Raw genomic sequence first — 24,793 nt, 5'->3', positions numbered from 1 at the left:
CATCAGCTTTCTTCACTACATTTGCTTATGCACCCACTTTGTCTTCAGCAATCGGGCCCAGAAGGTGAGCATCACAGAATTCCCGATTGTTAGAACAAAGTGTTCTTGTGTTAAAGGAGTTCTTGGGTCAAGGCCCAATGTCCATCTGCAACCTTAATTCTTAACATATAGATATAAGTACATAGATCTATTCCCCTCTTGTTATATATAAATATATTTGCATACATACATGCCTCTGTATTTAGACTTCTATAAATATCCTTTGCCTCCTGGTTCTTTCCTCTATTTCCTTTTACTTTCCTCTTGTCCCACCATCATGTTTGGCCTTCATTCTGGTTTAGTAATTCCTTGCTGCTACTTTGCCCTTGATTAAGCCCCACTAGGCATCCTGCGTCCTTCTCTCCATTGATTTTAGTTCACTTGTTGTTCCTTTGTTCCTGTGTTGGTCCTCACCGCCCCCCTGCTCTTCCTTTCTTCCACCTCCCCTTCTCCCTTATCCCCCCTGTCCACCATCGGTCCCATTCTTTTCGTCTCTGAATTGTTTATCTCGCCTATCGTATCTAGATAGACACGCAAAGACATTAATAAGTGCAAAAAACAGGCAAACCCAAACAAATCAACAAAGGAAGTCAAAACCAACAAAACAATAACAACAAACAAAAAAAAGAAAAGCAAAATAACAGTAACAAAAAGAAAGCCACTGACAAAAATGGAAAAGCCTATAAATAATTCAAGGTCTGTTTGTTGGCCTTTACAAGTGTTTTCCAGTCCAGTCTGATGGGGTGCCACACTCTGTCTCCAAAGTCTATTTTTGGTATTCTCCAGGGATTTCATCACTTTGCTCCCCTCGCTGCTCTGTTGCATGCCCTTAGTGTTTCTCCCCTTTGTGATGGGGTCAGATTGTACACAATTACTGCACTTGTCTCCATTGTGTCCCCCGTGGTGCTTTGGTTCACTGAGGGACTTCATGTCTCGTGGTGGGGCCAGGCCTGTGGTCTTCTCCGTGCATTGTCTGCTTCAAGGAGGAATAGCATCCTTGGGGCTTGGTGGGCCAGGATGTGTTCCCCTCACTATACATCCTTCTTCGGTCTCTTGTGTGCTCTAATCAGACATGCCCCTCTTCCAAAGCTGTAGCTTCAGTGCTGTCCTCTGAAGTGCATTCTACTGGGGGTGGGGACTCCACCTAGTTCGGATTGGGGCCAGCCCCACAGACCTCTCTATTGGTTCCCTCGTACATTCTGGTATGTTGTATTCATGTCTTGGCACACCAGGTTGAAGCCTAGGCTCTCTCTTCCTCTCCTGTGGAGATATAAACAATACCCTCCCCTTGGGTGGGTTAGTGCCCTGCTCCCTCCCTACCCATGTCTTTTTCTCTCTCTCTCTTTCTTTCCCCCTCCTATTTAATTGGCTGCTGTATGTATCCCTGGATTGGTCATGACCCCTTCAGTAGTACCTGGATCTTACCCCAGTATTTATATCTATATGTTCAAAATTAAGGTAGCAGATAGACATTGGGCCTCCACTCAAGTACTCCCTCAACACAAGAACACTTTGTTCTAATAATCCAGCATTCTGTGATGCTCACCTTCCTGATACGATTACTGAAGACAAAATGGGTGCATAAGCAAATGTGGTGAAGAAAGCTGATGGTGCCCAGCTAACAAAAGATATAGCATCTGGGGTCTTAAAGGCTTGAAGATAAATAAATAGCCATCTAGCTGAGAAGCAACAAGGCCCACATGGAAGAAGCACACCAGCCTGTGTGATCATGAGGTGTCATTGGGGTCAGGTACCAGGCCTCTAAGACCCTGAACAAAATCATACCAATGTAAATGGGGTGGGGAGGGCATGGAGTTGAGACCCAAAACCCATCTAAGGCAATTAGGCATGCCTTACAGAAGGGTCACAGGAAGAGATGAGCTAGTCAGGATACAGTATCGCACCAATGAAACATACAACTTTCCTCTAGTTCTTTAATCCTTCCTCCTCCCACTATTATGACCTCAATTATACCTTATAAATCAGATTAGACCAGAACATGCACAGTGCTACAGTTAAGAGAGCCCGCAACACAGGGAATCCAGGATAGATAAACCCCTTAATACCAATGATGAAAGTAGAGATAACAGGATGATAAGGGGAAGATGTGGGGAGAGAGGGGGAATTAATCACAAGTATCAACATACAATCCCCTCCCAGAGGGACGAACAACAGAAAAGTGGGTGAAGGGTGACAGAGCACTATGTAAGATATGAAAATAATAATCTATAACTTATCAAAGGTTCATGAGGGAGGGTGGATGGGAGAGGGAGAGGTAAAAATGAGATGATATCAAGAGCTCAAGTAGAAAGAAAACGCTTTGAAAATGATGATGGCAACATATGTACAAATGTGCTTGACACAATGGATGATTGTATGGATTGTGATAAGAGATGTAAGAGCCCCCAATAAAAGTATTTAATTAAAAGAAGAAGACACTCTTGGGGTAAAAATGTTTTTCAGTCTATTTTGTGCAATGTTTACAGTATTTTTCTCTACAATTTTGTCTATTTGTTGCTGGTGCTCTTAATACCCTCTGCCTCCAGCCTCAGCCTTTGTCTACAGTTTTACTCCAGTGTGTACTAGAGTGTCCTGCCAACTAGTCTTTTGGCCTATGATCTTCTGTCCATTCTGTCTCCCTCATTCACTTCAAGTGCTTTCTGTGAAATGTGACTCTGATTCTATAGCCTTTAGTTTAAAGGTTGAACTTGCTAGAAGGGCATTCAAGGCCCTTGTTAATCTAGCATTTGCCTTTCTATCCATTCCTCTAACCTCTATCACTTTTGGCCCAACCTGTAACCTCTTAAAAGTTCCCAGACAACCAACACAACTTTTTTTGCAGCAGTTTTTTCCTGCCTAAAATATCCTACTCTGATTGGATTAGTCCTGTGTATTTCTCATGATTCAGTTCACAGTGGTCTCCCTTCGGAAGTATACTTTGTCTATACTCATTTTCTTGTGCATATATTGAGATTCCTCTCTGATTTTCTTGTATTTTCCCTTTTTGTGCTATGAATTTTAGAGCAAGAATGGTGTCTTTCATTTTTCTTTCTCTCTGATTCCTTGAATGATACTTGGCACAAAATAGACATCTAAGTAAGAATATCTATTAATGAATTAAATGAGTTGTTGATTTTGAGGGTATTTGTTTTGTTACAGTTCAAATCCTTGCCCATATCTTACCAATTACTTGGAGGTGATTTTCTTGTCACAGAATTTACTTTGCTTTATTATTATTGATTCTTTCCATATCAACATCCTTTTTATACTTTTTGAATTTAAAACTTAAAATGTTTCACTCTTCTATTGTATTATGCAAAATTAAAGTCAGTAATTTTGCTTCTCAGCTTTGACCAATGTTTGTTATAAAGCATTCACGTAGTTAATTTTTAGTCAGTAATTATAATTTTTCATACACAACTTGAATACTGTTCAGAAGAGTATCTTAAAATCCTCAGTTAACTGAAAATTCTTGTTTAAAGACACCAGGATGTAATTCCAGTGCTTTGAGGTTGTTTAATCTGTACTTTGAGGGATATATTCACATTCATGTGGGTTAGAAAAGTAACATTTAATAAACATATTCATTCTTTTTTTTGAATCATTTTATTGGGTGCTCATACAATTTTTATCACAATCCATACATACATCCATTGTGTCAAGCACATTTGTACATTGGTTGCCATCATCATTCTCAAAGCATTTTCTTCCTACTTGAGCCCTTGATCAGCTCCATATTTTCCTCCCTCCCTTCCCATTTCCCCCTTCCTCATGAACCCTTAATATTTTATAAATTATTATTTTGTCATATCTTACACTGTCCGATGTCTCCCTTCACCCACTTTTCTGTTGTTCAGCCCCCAGGGAGGAGGTTATATGTCGATCCTCCTTTCAGTTCCTCCTTTCTCCGTTCCTCCTTTCTTCCACACCTTCCTCCTTTTGTCATATCTTACACTGTCATATCTTACACTGTCCGATGTCTCTCTTCACCCACTTTTCTGTTGTCCATCCCCCAGGGAGGAGGTTATATGTCGATCCTCCTTTTGGTTCCTCCTTCCTCAGATCCTCCTTTCTCCCACACCTTCTCTCCACCCTCCAGGCATCGCCCCTCTCACCACTGGTCCCAAAGGGATCACCTGTTCTGGATTCCCTGTGTTTCCAGTTCCTATCTATGCCAATGTACATCCTCTGGTCTAGCCAGATTTGTAGGGTAGAATTGGGATCATGATAGTGGGGGGAGGAAGCATTTAAGAACCAGAGGAAAGTTGTATGTTAAGGCTTGCAGGTAAACAAGCGGCCATCTAGCTCAGAAGCAACAAAGCCCACAGGGAAGAAGCACACCAGCCTGTGTAACCACAAGGTGTAGAAGGGTCCAGGTATCAGGCATCAAAGAACAAAAAATCATATCAGTGGGTGCCCACCTTCCTGATATGATCACTGAAGACAAATGTGTGCATAAGCAAATATGGTGAAGAAAGTTGATGGTGCCGGCTATCAAAAGATATAGCGTCTGGGGTCTTAAAGGCTTGAAGCTAAAGAGGTGGCCATTTATCTCAGAAGCAACAAAGCCCACATGGGAGAAGCACACCAGCTTGTGTGACCACGAGGTGTCAAAGGGATCAGGTATCAGGCATCAAAGAACATTGTAAATGAGGATGAGTGCAGAGTGGAGACTCAAAGCCCATCTGTAGGCAACTGGACACCCCCTTATACGAGGGTCGTGGGTAGGAGACGAACACATTCATTCTTTGAAGTGCAATCACACATACACACACACACACACACACAGCTCTTTCAAAAAGTTTGTGGAAAATTTAAATGAAAAGATAGTGTAACGCAAATTTTCCACTCATTAAAAAAAGACCTCGTGGTGTGTATGTATAAAATTAGTGTCATTATTTTAAATTTTCTTGTATTATTTATTGCTTATTTTGCTTGTCAGAAATAGGGTGTTGTTTTTTTCTCTTAATTTCTTTCTGTGTTTGCTCTATTTTTATGATGCATTATTTGTTACATAACATTTCATGTTTTTTATACATCATAAATTACATTTTTGGTCAGTTTGATATATCCCTCTATATTCCTAAAGCTTTGTCACTGGCACTGCTTTGCTCTGTTTGTGTGTATTTGATAGTTGTTATTTTCCACATTTTATTGCTATCTTCTGGTGTCTTTGAATACTAGTTCAAACTTTCAATTCAGATAGACTGACTTGGTCCTTGTTAGGGGAATATAATGTTTTTAATGATTTGATTTTTTTTGGTATGATAATCAACTCTTTTCCTATGTTTGTTTTTCCAAGGAGAGGCCACTGACTTTTGTTTTCTGTAAAATGCTTTGAGATTTGGAAGGTATACTTGTTATTTTATGTAATTCTAATAATTATCTTTATATTAAGCTACCACCCACTGCCTCTAGTTGATTCCAACCCAGAGTGGCCCTACACAGGTTTCTGAGGCTGTAATCAGGGGTCCTCAGACTTTTTAAACAGGGGGCCAGTTCACTGTCCCCCAGACCCTTTGGAGGGCTGGACTATAGTTAAAAAACAAACAAACTACAACTGCAAATATCTTATTTTGAAGTAAAAAAAGAAATGGGGCAAAAGCACGCCCTGGCAAGCCAGATAAATGTCCTTGGCGGGCCTCATGTGGCCTGCGGGCCGTAGTTTGACGCCTGCTGTAAATCTTTATGTGAACAGATAGCCTCATCTTTTTCCCGTGGATTGATTGGGGGGTTTGAACCACCTACCATGTGGTTAGCAGTTCAATTATTACCTGACAGTTTCATCAGGGCTCACAAATTTAAATTGGCAAATACTATTTCCAGTTTTTATTCTTAAAAAACTTTTATATCAAGAATAAAGCAGTATTTGATGATAACTCCATGCTCTTGTTTTAGTGCCACCTATCTTCTGTGCCTCTTCCTCTCTAAACTGTTTTAAAAAGTATAATCTGGCATTTCATATCAGGATGATTTCATTATATCTCTAGGGTGCTGTTTCTGCGATATTAGTTGTTTTTGAGATTTATTTTTTATAATTATGTAAAATTATTTAAACGTAATTATTTACTTAAAACAGTGGGGTCAAACATAAGAACAATTGTGAGGCTGGTGAAGGACCAGGCAGTGTTTCCTTCTGTTGTACACTTGGTATCTATGAGCTGGAACCTAGTTGATGCACCTAATACCACCACCACCCCTCACTTATATAAACATAGGTTTCGTATGTTTATATTTTGCTTTGTCCCTGCATCTGCTAGCATACGAATCACATAGTATTTTGAAGGAAAAAAGTATCTGACTGATAAACTTTCCAGCTCTAGAATATGTTTCTTTTAACTTTAAGTATACATCACTGGCTCTCTAATGCTTGAAACATCGTTTCCTTTTTCTCAAAACATTGATTTCTGTTTGTTATTGTTTAGTCTGGCTATATTTATTGCATACTGGCTTCTTCTATAGGTATTTGGTCTTCTTTGAGAGTTTTTATTCTGTTCTCTTTATCCATCTGTGTTTTCGGCTTCCCATTTCACCTTGCTTTGTCTACAGGGATCAACTGAGTTGTCTGCAGTTTAATGTTGCAAAGGGAAAGACTAAGGTCAGCTTGAGTTCTGTTCCTCTGTAAATAGCATGCTTTTGCTGTTTAGATATCTATAGCATTTCAAGTTATATATTGAATTTAAGCTCTAAGTAGAGTTTTAATTTCAGTTCTTTAATTTATTGAGCGCTCACGAAGACTTTTGACGTATAGGGTCCCCAATGTTTCTGTCAACTTCTCTATATTCATGATTGCTTGTGGATTTCATCTCTGTGTAATACTGTTTTCAGAACTCAGAAAGTTATTTTTTGAACATTAACATTATTTTCCTAGATATTAAAAGTTTTTAATTTTCTTTTGATCTTTTAAGCATGTGAGTATAAATGGTAAAATAATCACCTTATTTTGTCAGCAATCTATTTCCAAAAGAGGAATTTCTACTCCTTCTTAGGCCAGTCTCCTTCCTTCTTGCTTCATCATTGCAAGTATATTTTACTTCATGGGAGGGAGATATTGAAAATCACCTTCCTCTCACTCCCTTTACCTTTTTGCAGCTATACTTGCACCTACTTTACTTAAGCAATTTTTCATCCACTAAGTATTTTTGCTTAGTAGGATGGACATTTTACACTCATATTTTATCTTATTTCTATTTTTAACATTTTAATATTGATTGATTTTCTAAAATATAGGAAGTAGAAATTATATGCTCTTCTTAATTTATTAAGATTATGCTACCATCTTTCCTTTTTTGATGTCTTTACCTATATTTTAGGACTAGTGTTTTGAAATGCCTTTTTAAAATTCATTTGTCTTTAGCAAGAAAATGATTTTGCCTCTTGGTAGACAACCTGATTAAGCATTGAAATTTACCATAATCTTGGAGCACAACTCCATGCTCAATGATCTTTATTAAGTACTTATTCATCAGGTTCCTGGTTTTTACCATGTTAGAGTAAGAATACCTTTGCTAAGCTTGGTTAAGTCCTTGTGTCTACTAGTATATGTGAACTAAAATTAGAATTCTCATTGTTTTCCTTTACAGTACACTCATTCATTTATTTGTATGTGTGATATCTATTAAGAAATTTATACCAGGCACTGTTCTTGTTGTTGAGGATACAAATAGATAAAAGAGGGTCCTTTCTTTCAAGGATCTAGCACCTATTATTAATGAGTCGGTCCTGTAACATCCAACTGAGAATCTTGTTGGTGGTCCCGGAGTGCACCAGGACTTCAGAAGGAATGATTGCTTTGGGGAGGGCCGGAGGCAGAGACTATTTGGTTAACGTGGGTTCTTCAGAGGAGATGGTGCTGGAATTTGCTCTTCAAGACTGAAAAGGAGGTGACCATGTGGATCCGGGCTTTTGTTACTTGGTAGCAGAATGGCTAGTAATCAGAGAATATACTGCATTGGAAGAGGTTGCTAAAGATATAATCATCATTTAAATAATTATGTGGTTATTTATTATCTCTTGAATTTTAAGACAATCAGAGTTCATTGCAAATATTTGTTGTTAGCAAGTCATTTTTCCTCCAGTCAGTTTTAGTACAAGTGAGTGGTCAAGCTCAAGATTACTGAAGAACAAGGTGCCCTCTCCTTAGGTCTGCCTGGACGTGAGCTGTGGCCACTCGGTGCCTTTTGAAACCAGAATATACTCTTGGCACAGGCATTAACAGTCTGCATTAACAATCTTTCAACAACCCATCTCTCATCATACATTTTCTAATCATTTTGTTTCTTAAAGAGTTAAGTAACTAAGCCCTCTATTCTTTTAAACCCAAACTTATATTTTCTCCCCCATATGCATTTCCTTTCCTTAGCACCCTGGGCTATGCACCCCTGAACGCTCCTGGGCCTTGTATTCAGGTTGAGGAGAGAGGGCCCGTGTTCTCCACTTTTGGATGTGACAGATTTAGTTGGTTGTTTCAGTAGATGACCTTCTGTAAGTTACTCTGTAGTAATTTTTTCACTCATTCCTAACTCTCTAAGTGGCATTGAAATCAGCTGTGAATCAACTGGGAAATGCTGAAATGATTTTGCAATCATTTGGGGAAATTTTTCCCACACTACTGTAATGAAGACCATCAATTTTAAAATGTACTATAGCATCAGGCATAGACTCCAGCTTACGTTTTACATTATTCCTGGTCATGAAGTCGGTTCTGAAGAAAAAAGGAGTATGGATAATCAGTTAAAAGAATGACAGATTCCCTGAGGTGCTGATCAGTAGTAATACCTAATTTTGATTTTGAGTGTGCTGTAGTGGATTACCATATAGATGTAGTTGAGCACTGAGCATTAACTAGAACTGTGTGTTTTTTGAGAAGTAATATTTATTCATACTGTGTGGCTTTCTTGACTTTTCTCTCTTTATTTTACTGTCCAATGAAACGATAAACAAGATGTCAATAGCTTATGTGGCATTGCAGTAGGGTAGCTTAGAATATCAGCTGCAATAGAGAAAACGCCAGATTGGGTTTGCCTGAGTAAAAATAGGCTTCCTATGAGGCTTTCTGAGGGATAGGCTTAAACAGTTAGACATATATGACTGTGTAGGGATTTATTTTTACTGGCCTCATACTTTTTATTCCATAAAATTATGGCCTTTGCAGTATTTGGGTATAAAAATATTTCCATATGGGTAAGGTACCTTTGAATTGTTGAATAAGATTTTGTTCATTTGAAAATATTTTCAGTATCTCAGTATTAAACATGATCCTTTGTATCTAAACTTTATTGAATTTATTTTTGAGTGTCTTTGAAGTCCATTTATTTTATCATTATGGAAACTTTTATCCCATAGTGGTGTTGATGATGTGTCTGATCTCAGACAAGTTGGAGACTAACTTTGTGGCAGATGACAGAATCCAAGAATCTGTATTCATATCATCCCGCTCCAAACTTTTTTTTATGTGAACATTGTTTTTCTTGTTGCATATTAACAAAAGAAAATTAGGAAAATTGATTTGTATTTTGGGAGGCTGGAAAGCATGCTCAGTGTGAAAATTGTCTTTCTGACTAAACAGAAGACCTGAAGGGTAGTGAACATGCTTTTGTTCATGGCTTCCAAGAGAAGGTCTCTCCTAAACCTTTATAGCAATTTTCTTATCATATTCTATATGAAATTTTAAAATGAATTGGCATGATAGATCAGATGAACCTGGAGTACAACTGGGGTGCCAACCCTCCAGGAGTTTGAGAAGGAGATCTCCCTGGGGAGAAAATTAAGTTCTAGCCCTAAAGCCTTCCATTCTTATACTTTGTTAATAGCAGCCCTAGGAAGCTAAGACACAAGGCCACAATTTCAAAAGAAAAAAGCATTCAACATTCATTTACTGATTATTCATAGAAAAGACCTTTCATTAGCCAAATACTCTTGTACATTATACATTTGTTCTTTGATTTTTCTATATATAGAGAGATTAGGAACTATAGTCCTGAAATTTACTTTTAACTATTAATATCAAGAAATGTTTTTCCACTAATTTCATTTTCTTAAATTGATGGTTATTGTTTGGTTAACATAAAGTTATCACTTTAGTTTCTTCTTACCCATCCCCCCAACACATACACACACACACACACACACACACACACACACACACACTTCTTGTCTTCTTTTGACAATAACTAAATGGGTTAGAAATATCTTTAAAACATTTAGGAAAGTAAAGAAACTATCGCTGGGAGCACTGTATGAAGTGCTGTATTTATGGTATAGTTGCTTCCACTCCCCTTTAAAACATATATAGCTCACAGTGGGGACTGCCGTGCAGAGACTTTTTTAATAGGGATCGTCTGGGTATAGTCATCATTAGTCCCACCAAATGACTTTTTCCTGATGTGTCTGAGTAAGAGAAGATGAGGGAAAGATACTGATAGGATTCAGTTACAAATGATTGTTAACAGGGTTAATGGTGCTTGCCATCTGATGGGTATAAAGTGTGCCATCACCAAGCAGGAAGGGGAGATCTCATGTTAACAATAAGAAAGAAGAGCCAGGAGTGGAGGAGCATGTTCTTGGGACCCTATGTCCAAGGGACAGCTGTGATATCGGAGCATCAACAGACACGGAAAGCAGCAGAACCAAGAACCAGAGCATGAAACAAAACGGTGGACTTCATAGCCCATAGAGCAGCGGTTCTCAACCTGCCTAATGCTGCGACCCTAATACAGTTCCTCATGTTGTGGTGACCCCCCAACCATAGCATTATTTTCGTTGTTTCTTCATAACTGTCATTTTGCTACTGATATGAATTGGGTGACCCTGTAAAAGGGTCGTTTGACCCCCAAAGGGGTCGCCATCCACAGGTTGAGAACCACTGCCATAGAGCAAGTAAAACTGAATGCCTTTGGTCAGGAAGCTGGCTTGTATAGTAAGTGTAGTAAGATGACTCCAGACATTAATTGGGGAGATAAGTTTGCTGATCCTTTGAACTAGAGCGGAGTGTCTTTCAGCTGAGGCTTATGGCATTTATTGGAAGCATTTGGCATTTAGGCATTTGGGAATTTATTGGAAGCCTTAAAAAAGCTGCACAAATTGCTTAGGGAGGGCAGAGGCCAAAGGGCTTTGTGGCTGAGAGGCCAAAGATTAAAGAGATCCCTACATATGGGCACGGCTTAGAAAAGACTGTCCTTTTCAAATAATTGTATCATAAGCATTTGTAATCTACTAATGTCTATAATGCACACCATAACTGTGAGTATGTACTATGAGTTCTGTGTGGCCGTTGCAATGGATTACCTACCTTCACTGAGAAGTAGAATGAATGCTGTGGTGGGTGGGACGTAGTCCCTATCAGAATTGGTAAGGTAGAAGGACAAAAGCATGTCTGAGCTCAGTTTCATGGGAATCAACTTGGTGATGGTGATTCTTCTCCACCCACACCCACCTTGTGTAGCCCGAGGTGTCAGGTGCCACACCCACGTCATATCTTCTAAAGTGGTCTGTAGTGAAAATGTGAAATCTCATTTGTTGGTTATTTTCTCTTCATCTCTTATTAATTTTTGTTTTTTAGAAAATATTGCAGTTTCTACCTGAACGGATTTTCTTTCGATGGCATTACCAGAGTATAGGTAAGAACACTAAAATACAGGTATATATAAAATAATGAATTTCTTCCAATTATATTTTCAGTAATGTTTTGACACAGATTTGGTTTTAGCTGTGTAAGTGTTCCTGGCTTACTGCCCTGGGGCACCCAGTAGCTGCACAATTACATGGGATAGCCTCTGACAAAGGCTCATTGCTCAACGTTTCTCCTGCCCGCTGGGCTCTCACTTCTCCGTAGGAGCCTGAGTTTGGCAGCCCTTCCTGGGTCCCCAGAGTCAGGTCATACTACAACCTACTCTTCCTGAGAAGCATGATGTCTCCATGTACGTCATGCTAGGACTCCCTCAGAAGTTCATCACAGCCAGACTGGAATCCAGGTGCTCTGCATGCCTCTGTGTCCACTAGGGGATGGCTAGTACTAATATTCCTGGCAGTGTGGGGGCCAGCTCACTTCATGCATTTCCAGGGACCTCATCACTCTGTTTCTTCCTTCCTGCCGACTTCTTTGTGCTCTGCTCTTTGGAAGCTCTCTTTCTGAGATTCACATGACCTTATAATGTCAGCCTCTTTTTGTCACCGACCTGAAGCCTGACTTTCTTCAGAGACACCTTTCTCACCCACAATAGTATGAGGGTGAAATATGGTGGTCTTCCTTTTCTCCAAGACAGTTCTGGACATTATCTACTCCTCCATAGAAACCTCTCTCCTTTGACTATGCCACCGCCCATCCTTATTGCCACCATGTCTTTTGAGCTCTTGCTCACTTGCCACCAATTTTTAATGGCATTATTATTTCCCAGTCATTTTCTTTTCTGCCAAATTTCCTATCAGTCCCTTGATCCTCCCCCGCCCCCTTCCTATCTGTGTCTACTTAACTTCCTCTTCCTGATACTTGTCATCATGCAGACCATGATTTCCATCCTCTTAATCATTCATCCTGTCATTTCCAAGCCACCTATTATGTTTATTAAGTAGTTTTATTGAGGTATAACTGACATACATCAATTTATACATATTTAACATGTATATTTTGAAAAGTTTTGACATAGATTTATGTCTGCAAAACCATTTACCCCGTGATAATGACCAAAGTTACCATCTCCAAAAGTTTCCTCATGTCAAGAGACAACCTTTAAAACAAGAAAACGTTAACACTGCAACAGGAAATAGATAATCTAAGTTTAAAAAAAAAAAAAGGACAGAGGACGTGAGTAGATACTTCACCAAGGAAGACATTCAGGTGGCCAACAAACATGAAAAAATGCTTAGGGTAATTAGCCATTTGAGAAGATGTAAATCAAAACAATGAGATATAACCTACCCCAACATTCAAAAAACAGAAAACAACAAATGCTTGTGAGGGTGCGGAGAGTGTGAAACCTCTCTACGCTGCTGGTGGGTCTGTAAAATGGTATAACTATTGTGAAAATGATATGAAACTTCATAAAAAAGTTGGGAGTAGAGGGGTTCATATAGAAAAAGAATGCTTGGAAATGGATTGTGGTAGTAAATGTACAATTCTGCTGGATGTGATTGAACTATGGGATGATTTGAGAGATGTGTTAATCCCAACTAATATAAATAAATGGTCAAGAAAGCTCTAGGAAGCAGTTCCTCTCTGTCACACATGGAGTCACCAATAGTCAGAATTAACTAGCCAGCAACTAACAACAAACACTTAGCTTCCTAATATATTTTTCAAAAAGTCATCAGTTAACATTAAACTGTCAAAAAATTTTGTACCACTTAAATAATATTGTCATTATTTTCCTCTTTCTTTGTTTATATTTGGATAATATAAGTAATTAATTTACTCCATTATCTTGACTAAGACTTGTATTCCTGGAATAAACCTAACAAATAAAAAAAAAAGAAAGAAAAGTTGGGAGTAGAAATACCTTATAACCCATTATTTGGTATATATTCTAGAGAAATAAGAACCACTGTACAAATAGTATATGCATACCCATGTTCATTGTATCATTATTCATAATAACAAAAAAGATGGCAACAACTTAGATATCCATCAATTTAAGGATATGGATAAGCATGGTTTAGTAGATACATACAATGGAATACTATGCAATGTTAAGTAATAACATTAAAGAATCATGATGAATCTGTAAATACTTCATGACAAGGATGAACCTGGAGGGCATTATGCTGAGTGAAATTAGTCAATCACAAAAGGACCACTATTATAAAAAGACAATAAATAGTTTGCACACTAAAAGAAACGTGCTTTAATGGTTATTAGAGGTGGAGGAGAAGTCATGGACAGAGGGTAGACACATGTTACCTTGGGTAAAGAGGAAGGCAATAAGGAGGTGAGGAAAAATGATGGATTCAGAAGACAGTAGAAGTTGTCAAATGTTAAAGCCAACAGAGGTAAATATTAATCTATATACAACCCTACAGTAGTGGTGATCTATGAATAGAGGGTTGGAGACATGCAAGCTGAACAGGTGTGGGAGGAGAAGTGGGAACCCACAGATGTATATGTATGCTTGCCTTTGCTGAAAATATATCCATGCATGTGGTAGAGCCTACAGCGTGCAAAATTATGAAAGCTTCTTAGACATAACAAAACACAAGGAGGAAACCAGTTGCTCAACCTGGTGGCTCAGGATCATAGTCTTGGGTACATCAAGATGCATTGACATAAAATAGTTCAAAAGATAATATTCTGTATACTAACTTTGATTACTAGCAATTGGGATCTTAAAAGCTCATGAGCAGCCATCTAAGGTGCAACTATTGGCTTTTCCCTGTCTGGAAGAAAGTGATGAAAATCAAACGATACATGGAAACAGTTCAATGGAATAAGGACCCATGTAAACACCAGTCTCCACAACCCTGAGACATGAACTAGATGGTCCCAGCTACCACTACTAACTGCTCTGAAAAAGGATCACATTAGAGTAAGAGAAAAATGGGGAACAGAACTCCAAATCATGAAAGGCACCAGGCTTATTGGTCAAATAGAAATCGGTGGGACCCACAAGACCTTCGTCATTCTTCACATCTTCAATCCTTAGAACAGGCAACCATTTAAGATAGAAAGGGCATTATTTATCTAAGGACCAAGAGTCAGGAAAGAAGGGTGGGATGGAAACAGGAAACACTGGGTGGAAATGGATAAACAGCCTTACATTAATTCCCTGCCATTGGATTTGTTCTGCGTCATAGCAGCCCTGTATTGGGTTTCAGAGGCAATAAATCTTAATGGGAGCAGATAGCCTCATCTTTGTCCTGAGGAGCCACAACTGCTAACCCTTGAGGTTAGCAGGTCAATGCTTATTTGATAACACAACCATAATGCTTACCTGAATGGTACATTAAAGGGGTTGAAGTGGATGAGTTGAAACAAAGTTTGTATAAATTATTGAATGAAAAAATGATAAATCTTCTCTGTAAACTTTCACCTAAATCACAATAAAGCTTTAAAAATAAATAAGTTTCTTTATGCTTCTAGGTAATCCATCCCCCCTCCCCTTCCTTACCTCACCCTACCATCCCCAGGCAACCACTTAACTGCTTTTTGTCATTATAGATTACTTTGTATTTTCTAGAGTTTTATGTAAATAAGCTTGTGCAATATGTACCCTTTTTTTGTCTGACTTCTTTCATTCAGCATAATTATTTTAAGATTCATCCGTGTTGCATTGTTCATCCCTTTTTATCTCTGACCATTCTAGTCTTCCAGGATGTGGATATATCACAGTTTTTTTGGTTGCTGTTGTCGATGCACATTTGGGGTTTCTAGTTAAATTTATTACATATAAAGCTACTAAACTACCTTTTGTATTACTAAGGGATGGAATGACTAAATCATGCACAGGTTTGTGCTTACCTGCCTGATTATTTTCCAACGTGGTTCCATTCCTCCCACTAGTGTGAATTCCTCTTTCTGCACATCTTCATCAACACTTGAATATAGAGTGTTTTTATTTTAGTGATAGTAGTGTCCTCTTATTTTTTTTGTTTGGATTTTGTAATGACTACTGATCTTGTACACATTCTCTTGTCCTTTTTTATTTACCGCACCCTATAATACAGCATCCTGGTGGTGTGGTTACATGTTGAGCTTCAATTTGCATCCTTGGCAGTTTGAAATCACTAGCTGCTAGAAATCACTAGCAGCGTGGCAGGAGAAAGACTGGGCTTTCCACTTCTGTAAAGTTACAGTTTTGATAACCCACAGGGGTTACTATGAGTCAGCATTGACTCAATGGCAGTGAGTTTGGTTTTGGTTTAGATGGTACAGAGTAGAGATTCCCTTGTGGATAAATTACTTAACCAAAGTGGATAATACTGCCCCCTGTGAGGCGGTGCTGGAATATTAGGGGTAGGGTTGCAAAAGTGACATTTAACCCTTTATACTGGATTGTGGACTATACTACAAAACATTTTCATTTCCAAGGGGTCACTGGATAATTTTTTTCTTTTTTTCTGAAAAAGGGATGGTAGGCCAAATGAATTTGGGAACCTCTGGTGTAAACCTTTACAGGAGAAGAAAGCATCATCAGTCCTGCAGAGTAGCTGGTGGTTTTGAACTGCTGACCTTGCACTTATCAACCCAATGCATAACCCGCTATGAGTCAGAATTTACTCAGTGATTGTGTGTGTGTGTGTGTGTGTGTGTGTGTGTGTCGGGGGAAGAGGGAATAGCAAGTAAGATTTTTTTTGATGAAGCGTGTCTTCCAATCTTTTGGCCATTTAAAAAAAAATTGTGTTTTTATTGGATTGCCCTAATAATGAGTTTTGAGAATTTCTTACATATTCTGCATATGCATTCTTTTCTTATTTGTACATTTGAAATAATTTTTACTGTCTGACTTATCATTTCCTTCAGAAGCTTTTAATTTTGATGCAATCCAATTTATCACTTTTTTAATAGATTGTGCTTTTGATATGAAATGTTTGACTAACCCAAAGTCACAAACATCTTTTCCTGTATTTTCTTCTAGCAAGTTTTATGTTGCACGTGTAGGCCCTTGTTCTGCATATGAACTTATTTAAGCTTCATTCACAGTTTTCTACATTAGTTACAAGGAGCCCTGGTGGTGTAGTGATTATGTGTTAGGGTGCTATTGTAAGGTCAGCAGCGCAAACCCGCCAGCTGCTCCACTGGAGAAAGGCAAGGCTTTCCACTCTTGTAAAGAGTTACAGCTCAGGGAGGTTGAGTCAATGTGGCTGTGTAGTTGGACCCTCCGTGAAACACTCTACAAAAAAACTTTTGATAAAGAAAACACTTAGGAGCCTGAGTTCTGGATCTCCGGTGAGGAGTAGAGACCCCTGTCAGTCACACTTTGGTGTTTCAGAGGAGAAATTGACATGGAGAGTCCTCCCAAAAAACCAGTTTCTGCCTGGTACCATGCCTGCAGAGGCACCCCACCCCCAGAGCCCAGAGCCCCCGCAGAGGGGAGAGAGTTACCCTCCTGGGTATTTGTCAAATGTCCTTATAAAAAATGGGCTGTGACCAGTAATCTAACATTATTTTTACTTTCAGAGTTTTTTCAAACATGTATTTCATGTGTGATGAGATATTTGCACATAATCTGCTGGCATTCAGATTACTGTAATATCAATAATTTTGACTCATTTAAAAGAGTTTTGAAGAGGTACACACTTAAAATACTTTCATCTTAAAATTATCTTTTCCTGTATGACAATGTTTTGCTTGAAAGCAAGCCTTTTTCCTTTATTAAGGAGAAATATACAAGGAGCCCTGGTGGTGTAGTGGTTATACATTGGCCTGAGATCCTCAGGGTTGGCAGTTCGAAACCAATAGCAGCTCTGCAGGAGAAAGACTGGGCTTTTACATAGTTATAGTCTCGGAAACCCAAAGTGGGCCACTACTGATCATTAGTGACTCGATGGCATTTAGTTTGGTATATGTATCTATGAATATGTTGTATAAATGCATGTTTTATTTCTAACACTACATCCTTCTCATTTTTAAAATGGATTTTTTCCCCAAAGTTTTGTGGCATATAGTTCACATTTTATACAATTCAGTTGTTCAGTCATTTTAATAAGACTTGTTCAATCATCACCACAATCAGTTTCAGAACTTTTCATCATTCTTGTACTCATTGCTATTAGTTCCCCATTTCCCTCCAACCTCCCCTGCCATTAATCTAGTTAGTATCTATATAGATTTACCTATCCTGGATTTCATATGCTGAAAAGAATTGAAAAACAAACAAAAACTAACAAGAATAACCAAGTAAAACAGATAAAAACCTCAATAGAAAAGATAAAAAACCTAAATGGGTCATAGGGAGATCGCATGAGAGGGTGCTAAATTGTAACCTAACTGCATCTGCGCAGTCCACTTTCCAATGCACTCTGCATGTTAGCAAGGCTACTCACATCCCTGGTCCACGGCCAGAGGGCATTTGCTAGGAGCTTAATCCATTTGTATTTCCCTTTCACTTCATTTTAAAAACAACCAAGAAACCCAGCTTTAAAATGGGTCAAAAGGGAGATCAAATGATGGTATTACATTTTGATCTAGCTGCGTCTGTCATCATGCATTTTACAATGCTTTCTGTCTGCTAGCTGAGCTAGTCACATTCCTCAACTAGAGTCAGACAGGATTCACTGGAGGTTTACTCCATGTGTGGACCCTGCAAATGGATTTTGAACTTCCACTATCATTTATAGCCTTCCTTCTGCAAACTGGGTGTTCACAATTTAAGCTCCGATACCATTCCCTCCTTTAGATATGGATTATATTATTTACAATCCTTGGATGACACAGGCGGGTGTGGTTCTTCCATGTGGACCTAGTGGATGCCTCACATAGATGGCTGCTTGTTTGGAAACAAGCCTTTAAGGCACCAGATGCTATTTTTTTCTGAAAGCTGCGTAGCATGTAGTTTCTTCACCACACTTTGCTGTAGCACCCATATTTTTAGTGAATCTCTTCATGAGTATCAAGCAGAGGGCCATGTAATAATAACTAATTGTTTTTAGATTGGGGCTAGAATTAAGTGAAAGCTCAAAATCCATTCATTTATCTACGGTTTATATATGTCTCTGGTTCACCTTAGCGACATCATTGTCATTTTGTTAGAGAACATTATAAAACATCTCATGGAGCATCACTTCCACTGCCATCAAGGCGATACTGACCCATAGCAACCTTATAAGGCGGGATACAACTTCCCTTGTGGGTTTTCAAGCCTGAACATTTTCAAGAAATAGAAAGCCTCATCCTTCCCCTGTGAAGCAGGCTGGTGGTTTTGAACTGCTTGCTGTCTTTGCAGTTAACAGCCCATTGCATTAACAGTGCATATCTATGTATTGATAGTATCATTAGTTTAACCACAGACCTTAAGTGTGCATTCATATAATTTATTTCTAATTCATTGTTTTAAACTTCTAGGCTCAACTTTAAAGAAGCTTTTACACACTGGAAATTCCATTAAGGTATTTATTTTAGATGAAACTTTCAAAATTCTAAAATTTATTAATGTGATGAAATGACAAAGGTAGCATCATTTGGGGAACAAAAGACCTCTTGACTAAGTTTTTATTTATTTATTTAAGATCATTTTATTGGGGGCTCTTACAGCTCTTATAACAATCCATACATCAATTGTATCAAGCATATTTGTACATATGTTGCCATAATTTTCTAAACATTTAGTTTCTACTTGAGCCCTTAGTATCAGCTCCTCTTTTTCTCTCTCTCCCCCTTTTCACCCTCATGACCCCTTGATAAATTATATAAGTTTTTATTTTTAATTGAGTAATTATATGACAAATATTAAGGTTTTTATTCTTGTACTATAATTAAATCATAATTTATTCTGATAAAATTTTAGATGTTGGAAGAAAATGGTTTGAGATTCAGACTTTGGAGTCTGAGTTGTAATTCTAGTTCAGCATTCAACAGCTAGAGGACATGGTCAAGGTAATAAACTGCTCCAGGTTTATTGTCTGAAAAGGAAGGCGTTCGACAAGTTCCTCTCTAAGCTTCAGTGCTAACATGTCTGATTCTGTTCACCCTAGTAATTTGGTTAAAATTATAGATATCCTTTAATCACTTTTGATTATTGTGAGGAAAAGAGCAACAGTGCTTTACTCTTGAATAATTATTTTCAGCACATGGTTCTTAAAATTTAGGTTCATTTTCAATTTAATTTAATTTTAAATTTTATGGCAAGTACCCTTTGATACTGGCATAAAGTCACACAAATGTAAGCAGCAGATAGCAGTCAGCCCAGGATGAATATTTTATGGAAGAGAATTCATTTGTAGCTAATTGTGTTTATCTTTAATAAACCAATATACTTTTGTTTTATACCAGCAGCCTCTATTTGGATGCACTACATCTTTCAGCTGCGCCTGGCAGTTTCATCTCTTTAGCTCATTTAACTTCTTTTATTGACATCATCTCCTCAGCCATCTAGGGCTGTAAAAGGTGGCACTGTGTTTCTGAATTCTAGGTATAGAATTAAGTTGTAAGTAAGTATAGAGGAGGAATAGGGCAAATCTACTTATGTTGATGTTTTCCAATAGATGTTGACTATTCAGAGCAAGGCAAAGGCACTGGAGAGACTATAGGAGAAACGTAAGCCAGGGAGGCTGGAGAACTTCCCTGATCCCATTGACTAAGTCTTCAAGTCTCTTCCTTATTCAGTTTCTGATGGCACACTGGATTAAGCATTTGGGCTGCTAACTGAAAGGTTGGTTGTTTGAACCAACCAGCTGCTTCAGAAGAGAACGATGAGACAGGCTGCTTCCATCAATATTCAGAGTCTAAAGACCCTGCGGGGCAGTAATGCTCTGTCCTGTAGGATTGCTGCGGGGTTGTTAGGAGTCTGAGTCAACTCCAAGGCAGTAGCTTGGTTTTTTCTTGGCGGGGTTGGAGGAGGGGGGAAATGGAGTAAGTGAGGTGGCTTTCTGATTTTCAAGATTATGCACTTGCTTATTATAGTATCATGACAAATAATTCTATCCAAAGCACAGTGAACAGTTAGAGCAGCGGTTCTTAACCTTTTGGGGTCAAACCACCCTTTCACAGGGTTTGCCTGATTTATAACAGTAGCAAAATTACAGTTATGAAGTAGCAACGAAAATAATTTTATGGTTGGGGGGGTTACTACAACATGAGGAACTGTATTGAAGGATCGCGGCATTAGGAAGGTTGAGAACCACTGAGTTAGAGGAAGATTATCTTTGTCATCATTTTCGTGGATAATTGAGCTTTGATAATAAGAGATCTGTACCCTTTTAGAATGAAATGCTATTGACAAGCAAAAATTTTATAATACTTATTGTGAACCATTCTAAGTGCTTTACATATGCTAGCTCACTTAGTCCTTATAATTGTTTGTGTTAAATCCATATTTTACAGATGGGGAACTAAGGCATAGAATGGTTTAAATAGTTCTCCAAAAGTCAGATCTAGAAAGTGGAGGAGCTTGCATTTGAACCTAGACAAACTGTCTCTGGAATCTAAATCTTTAGTCCTTGTGCTATTCTGCAACTTCCTTGATTACTTGGTCCCTACGTGAAGAACTTGGTATAATTGTTATGGCACCTTTACCTTCTAGTTTTCCTTAAGTCTGTAGAGTTTCATTTTGATTATTGTAAACTTTATTTTCAGATAAGATGTGAAGGCATTAGGTTGTTTCTTTTATGGCTTCAAGCGCTTCAGACAAACTGTGCAGAAGAACAGGTGCTGCTTTTTGCTTGCCTTGTGCCTGGTTTCCCAGCAGTCATGTCTTCCAGAGGGCCATGTACACTGGAGACACTCCTCAATCCTAGCCCTAATGTAGCTGAAGGTGAGTAATGTTAACAGGTCTTGTATGTTGAAGTTGCTCTTGAAGTTACATTGAGAAATTCCTGAATATGGTGTTTCCTGAATAGAAATTCTGATTTCAAAATGGGGTCTAAAGAGGAATTCGCTTCTGTTCATATTCACAATAAATTCTTACAAACATTAGAATAGAAAGAATTGGAATATATATACATAAAATGATGATAGAAGAAATTTACTGAAGTGGTGGGAACAGGAATGAAAGGGAAGGTGACAGATGTTGGTACTAACAGGAAGTATGAAGTCACAGTGTGTCTGGAGCGTTTTTGTGGTTATGAGATTTTGAGAGTTAATGAGATTTAAATTCATCATTCAAAATTACTCTCTATTATCCTCACCACTATTGTCTTATAAATGAGCATTCATCTGCTCACCGGTGATCGTATTTTGCAAGTTGTGTATTTTCATGCAGCATTTGTAGGACAGTAGTGGCTTCATGGAATTATTAATGTTGGGTGGTTGCGTCCTGTGAGTTTTTAAGGAATTTGCCTCTGAGGGCTATTGATTTATTACTCCATATAACTTTAATGCCTGTGACTGGCTTTTGATCTTGAGGTGACCAAAAGCAGAATTTAGAAGAGAAAACAATGGTCAGATGGAAGAAACAGTAGGAGAGTTGGCATCATGAATACATGTACTGTGTTCCCAAGTCTTCTCTGCACACTGGCATTGGGTTAAGTGTGAGTGGATAGATGGGTGGATGGATGGATGGATGGATGGATGGATAGATGGGTGGATGGAAGATTAGGTGGGTGGATGGAAGATTAGGTGTGTGGATAAGTGATGGTTGGGGTGATGGGTGGGTGGTTCGGTGGCTTTTATAGAGACCATTATATGTTTCTAAAGACCCTGTTTAACATTTCACTTTGGAGAAAGTGCTCTCATTATGTTCTTCTTGTAGCAAAGATATATCCAGAAGAAATCACTCCACTCCTACCAGCCGTATCAGGGGAAAAGATCACTGAAGACCAAACATGCTTTTTTCTTCAGATATTGTTAAAGTATATGGTTATTCAGGTAAGAACACAGTAGATAACTCATAATGGTTTACTCTCAGTAGGAAAGAGAAAATGGTGCTGCCCTTTTCTCTGTACAGTCATGTAAATATGAATATATGTATATATATGTTTTCTGATTTCTCATTTGATATAATTGTATGTGATATTTTATTAAACAGAGAAGGTGTGCCATTGCTAGGTTATGGTACTCAAGACCAATCATATTTGTGTGTGTTTCTGTGTTTAAACTGCATTTTCCTTGTCTGTGCATCTCTACCCTGACCTCTGTGCTTGTGAGATAGGCTAGGGAAGGAGTAGGCTCAGTAGGCTCAGAGGCTGTCTGGGAAGATTAGGAGTAAGCAAAGCAGATGGGAGATTAGACAGAAGCATTCATGACTTTCTTGTTATGCCATAAACAGAAGCCTGCTTACATCATAAATAATAAATTTTCTTGTATTTACAAATTGAAAACAGAACTAAAATTGTTATTTTATGATTTTAATGGGTTACTTAGTCCCCTAGTCTATATAAGGGACCTTCAAAAAGTTTTTCAAAAATGGAATTAAAAGCTGTTTTAAATGTAAATGTTTAGAAAATAATGATGGCAACATATGTATAAATGTGCTTGATACAATTTATTATGAATTATTATAAGAGCTGTAAGAGCCTCCAATAAAATTATCTTTAAAAAAAGTGATGGGATTTTTAAATGAACTTTTTGAAGCCTACTACCCTCAGGGCAGTCAAACATCTCATCGCTTCACTTCAGGAGTTACATAATGATAACCATTTTATAAAGTGGGCTATGACATGAAGATAGTGTAGAAGCTCTGTTTTGGAAAAGTTCTCTGTGGTCTAAACAGTATTAAGAACTACTGCCAGGTCTTCTTTAAGGCTCTTTCTGTGCATACTTCCTTAAGTGATATGGGGGTGACTGCACCTGCACTATCCATTTGATCTGCTGGCTTCTGTGGTGTGCTCCTTACTGTTGAACCCTTTTGGAAAAAATATTCAAGCCATTTTTGGAGTTTTATTAGAATAATAATACTGCATGACTATCTATGTTATTTCTCACGTTTTCATTTAGATAGGAATTTTAATAATATAGAAGTATCTAATTTCATTTGATGCTAATTTGAAATAAAAACATGCCTATGTTCTTTTCCACATTAAAGGCTGCAAGCTTGGAGTGGAAAAACAAGGAGAATCAAGATACTGGTTTTAAATTTCTTTTTACTTTGTTTCAAAAATATTATCTTCCTCATTTATTTCCATCATTTACTAAGCTGACAAATATCTACAAACCTGTACTAGGTAAGTAGTGATTTGGCAGTGTCTAGTCATTATTCACAGTGTTTAGTGCTTTACAATGTCTAGTAAAACAAAACCAAGTGCTAGTAAAACAAACTAAGTGACTTTTGAATATTTTTTGAGCGAAATAGTCATCCATTCATGTGCTTAATAGTAACTTTTATAAACGTAAATGTACTTCTCTCTTAATAATATGATGGTGTGGGCAGAGGCTCCCATACTGAGCAATAATTTGAAATGCACTGAAACACTGTTTATGTTAAAAGCACTCAGATACCCTAAAGTTTTGTGTTATGAGTTGTGAGGCAATATGACTTCAGAGTTTGGTCAGTGTGAGGCAGGACAACTCGGGCCTGTAGCTGCATGCAGTGCTTTCTCCTGTGCACTTGCTCTTTCATCCAGCAGAGCCTGTTGGCAGCTGGGTGCTGAGGGAAGTGGTTGAACAGGTGGACCCTCGGGATCATAAGCCTAAGAGGAGTAGGAAATATAAGGAAGTTTCTAATCTAGCTCCTAAAGTTTTTCTTCTATGAGAACAAATTAAAAAAATATTGCTACAGGATTGTAGAACTCTGTTGAACAAAAATACCAAAACATGAAGATATTATTTCTTGATATATCCTCCCTCTAGGTCAATATACTCCCCAAGGTGATATTTCCATCTCTCCAATCTTTCCCTACAATCTTCAGTTTTTACCATATCAAAACAACAGTTTTGGTGTCCCTATGGCACTCAAAATCATGTTTCTTTTAGATAGTCTTTGAATTTTAGGAACAAAAATTCTGAAGGGGCAAGATCAGGGCTGTAGTGTGGATGGGGTAAGGTTTCTCAATGATATTCTCATAGGATATACTTGTTCTCTTTGAAGAATAAGCAAGTGCATTGTCATGATGATGAAAAAAATAAAGTCTTAGGTACAATTTCCTTGACCTTTTTTTAAATCATTTTATTAGAGGCTCATACAACTTATCACAATCCATACACACATCAATTGTGTAAAGCGCATTTGTACAT

At 38.0% G+C, this 24,793-nt stretch overlaps 1 protein-coding gene across 1 annotated transcript in view; it reads left to right on the top strand.

Moving 5' to 3' along the window:
• The first annotated feature begins 11,409 nt into the window (after positions 1-11,409).
• Positions 11,410-24,793, top strand: part of RALGAPA2 (Ral GTPase activating protein catalytic subunit alpha 2) — a 364,385-nt gene continuing 351,001 nt past the window's right edge. The window contains exons 1-6 of the mRNA XM_045295177.1: positions 11,410-11,448; positions 11,600-11,657; positions 19,031-19,074; positions 21,260-21,437; positions 22,374-22,489; positions 23,646-23,784. Coding sequence (XP_045151112.1) covers positions 11,410-11,448; positions 11,600-11,657; positions 19,031-19,074; positions 21,260-21,437; positions 22,374-22,489; positions 23,646-23,784 — 574 coding nt within the window. The remainder of the gene's footprint in view (positions 11,449-11,599; positions 11,658-19,030; positions 19,075-21,259; positions 21,438-22,373; positions 22,490-23,645; positions 23,785-24,793) is intronic.

Source organism: Echinops telfairi, unplaced genomic scaffold (assembly GCF_000313985.2).
Source record: "Echinops telfairi isolate 266 unplaced genomic scaffold, ASM31398v2 ScPeMD7_5592;HRSCAF=6446, whole genome shotgun sequence".
Taxonomy (NCBI): Eukaryota; Metazoa; Chordata; class Mammalia; order Afrosoricida; family Tenrecidae; genus Echinops; species Echinops telfairi.
Note: the sequence above shows the minus strand (reverse complement) of the source record. Positions and strands in the feature narration are given on the sequence as shown.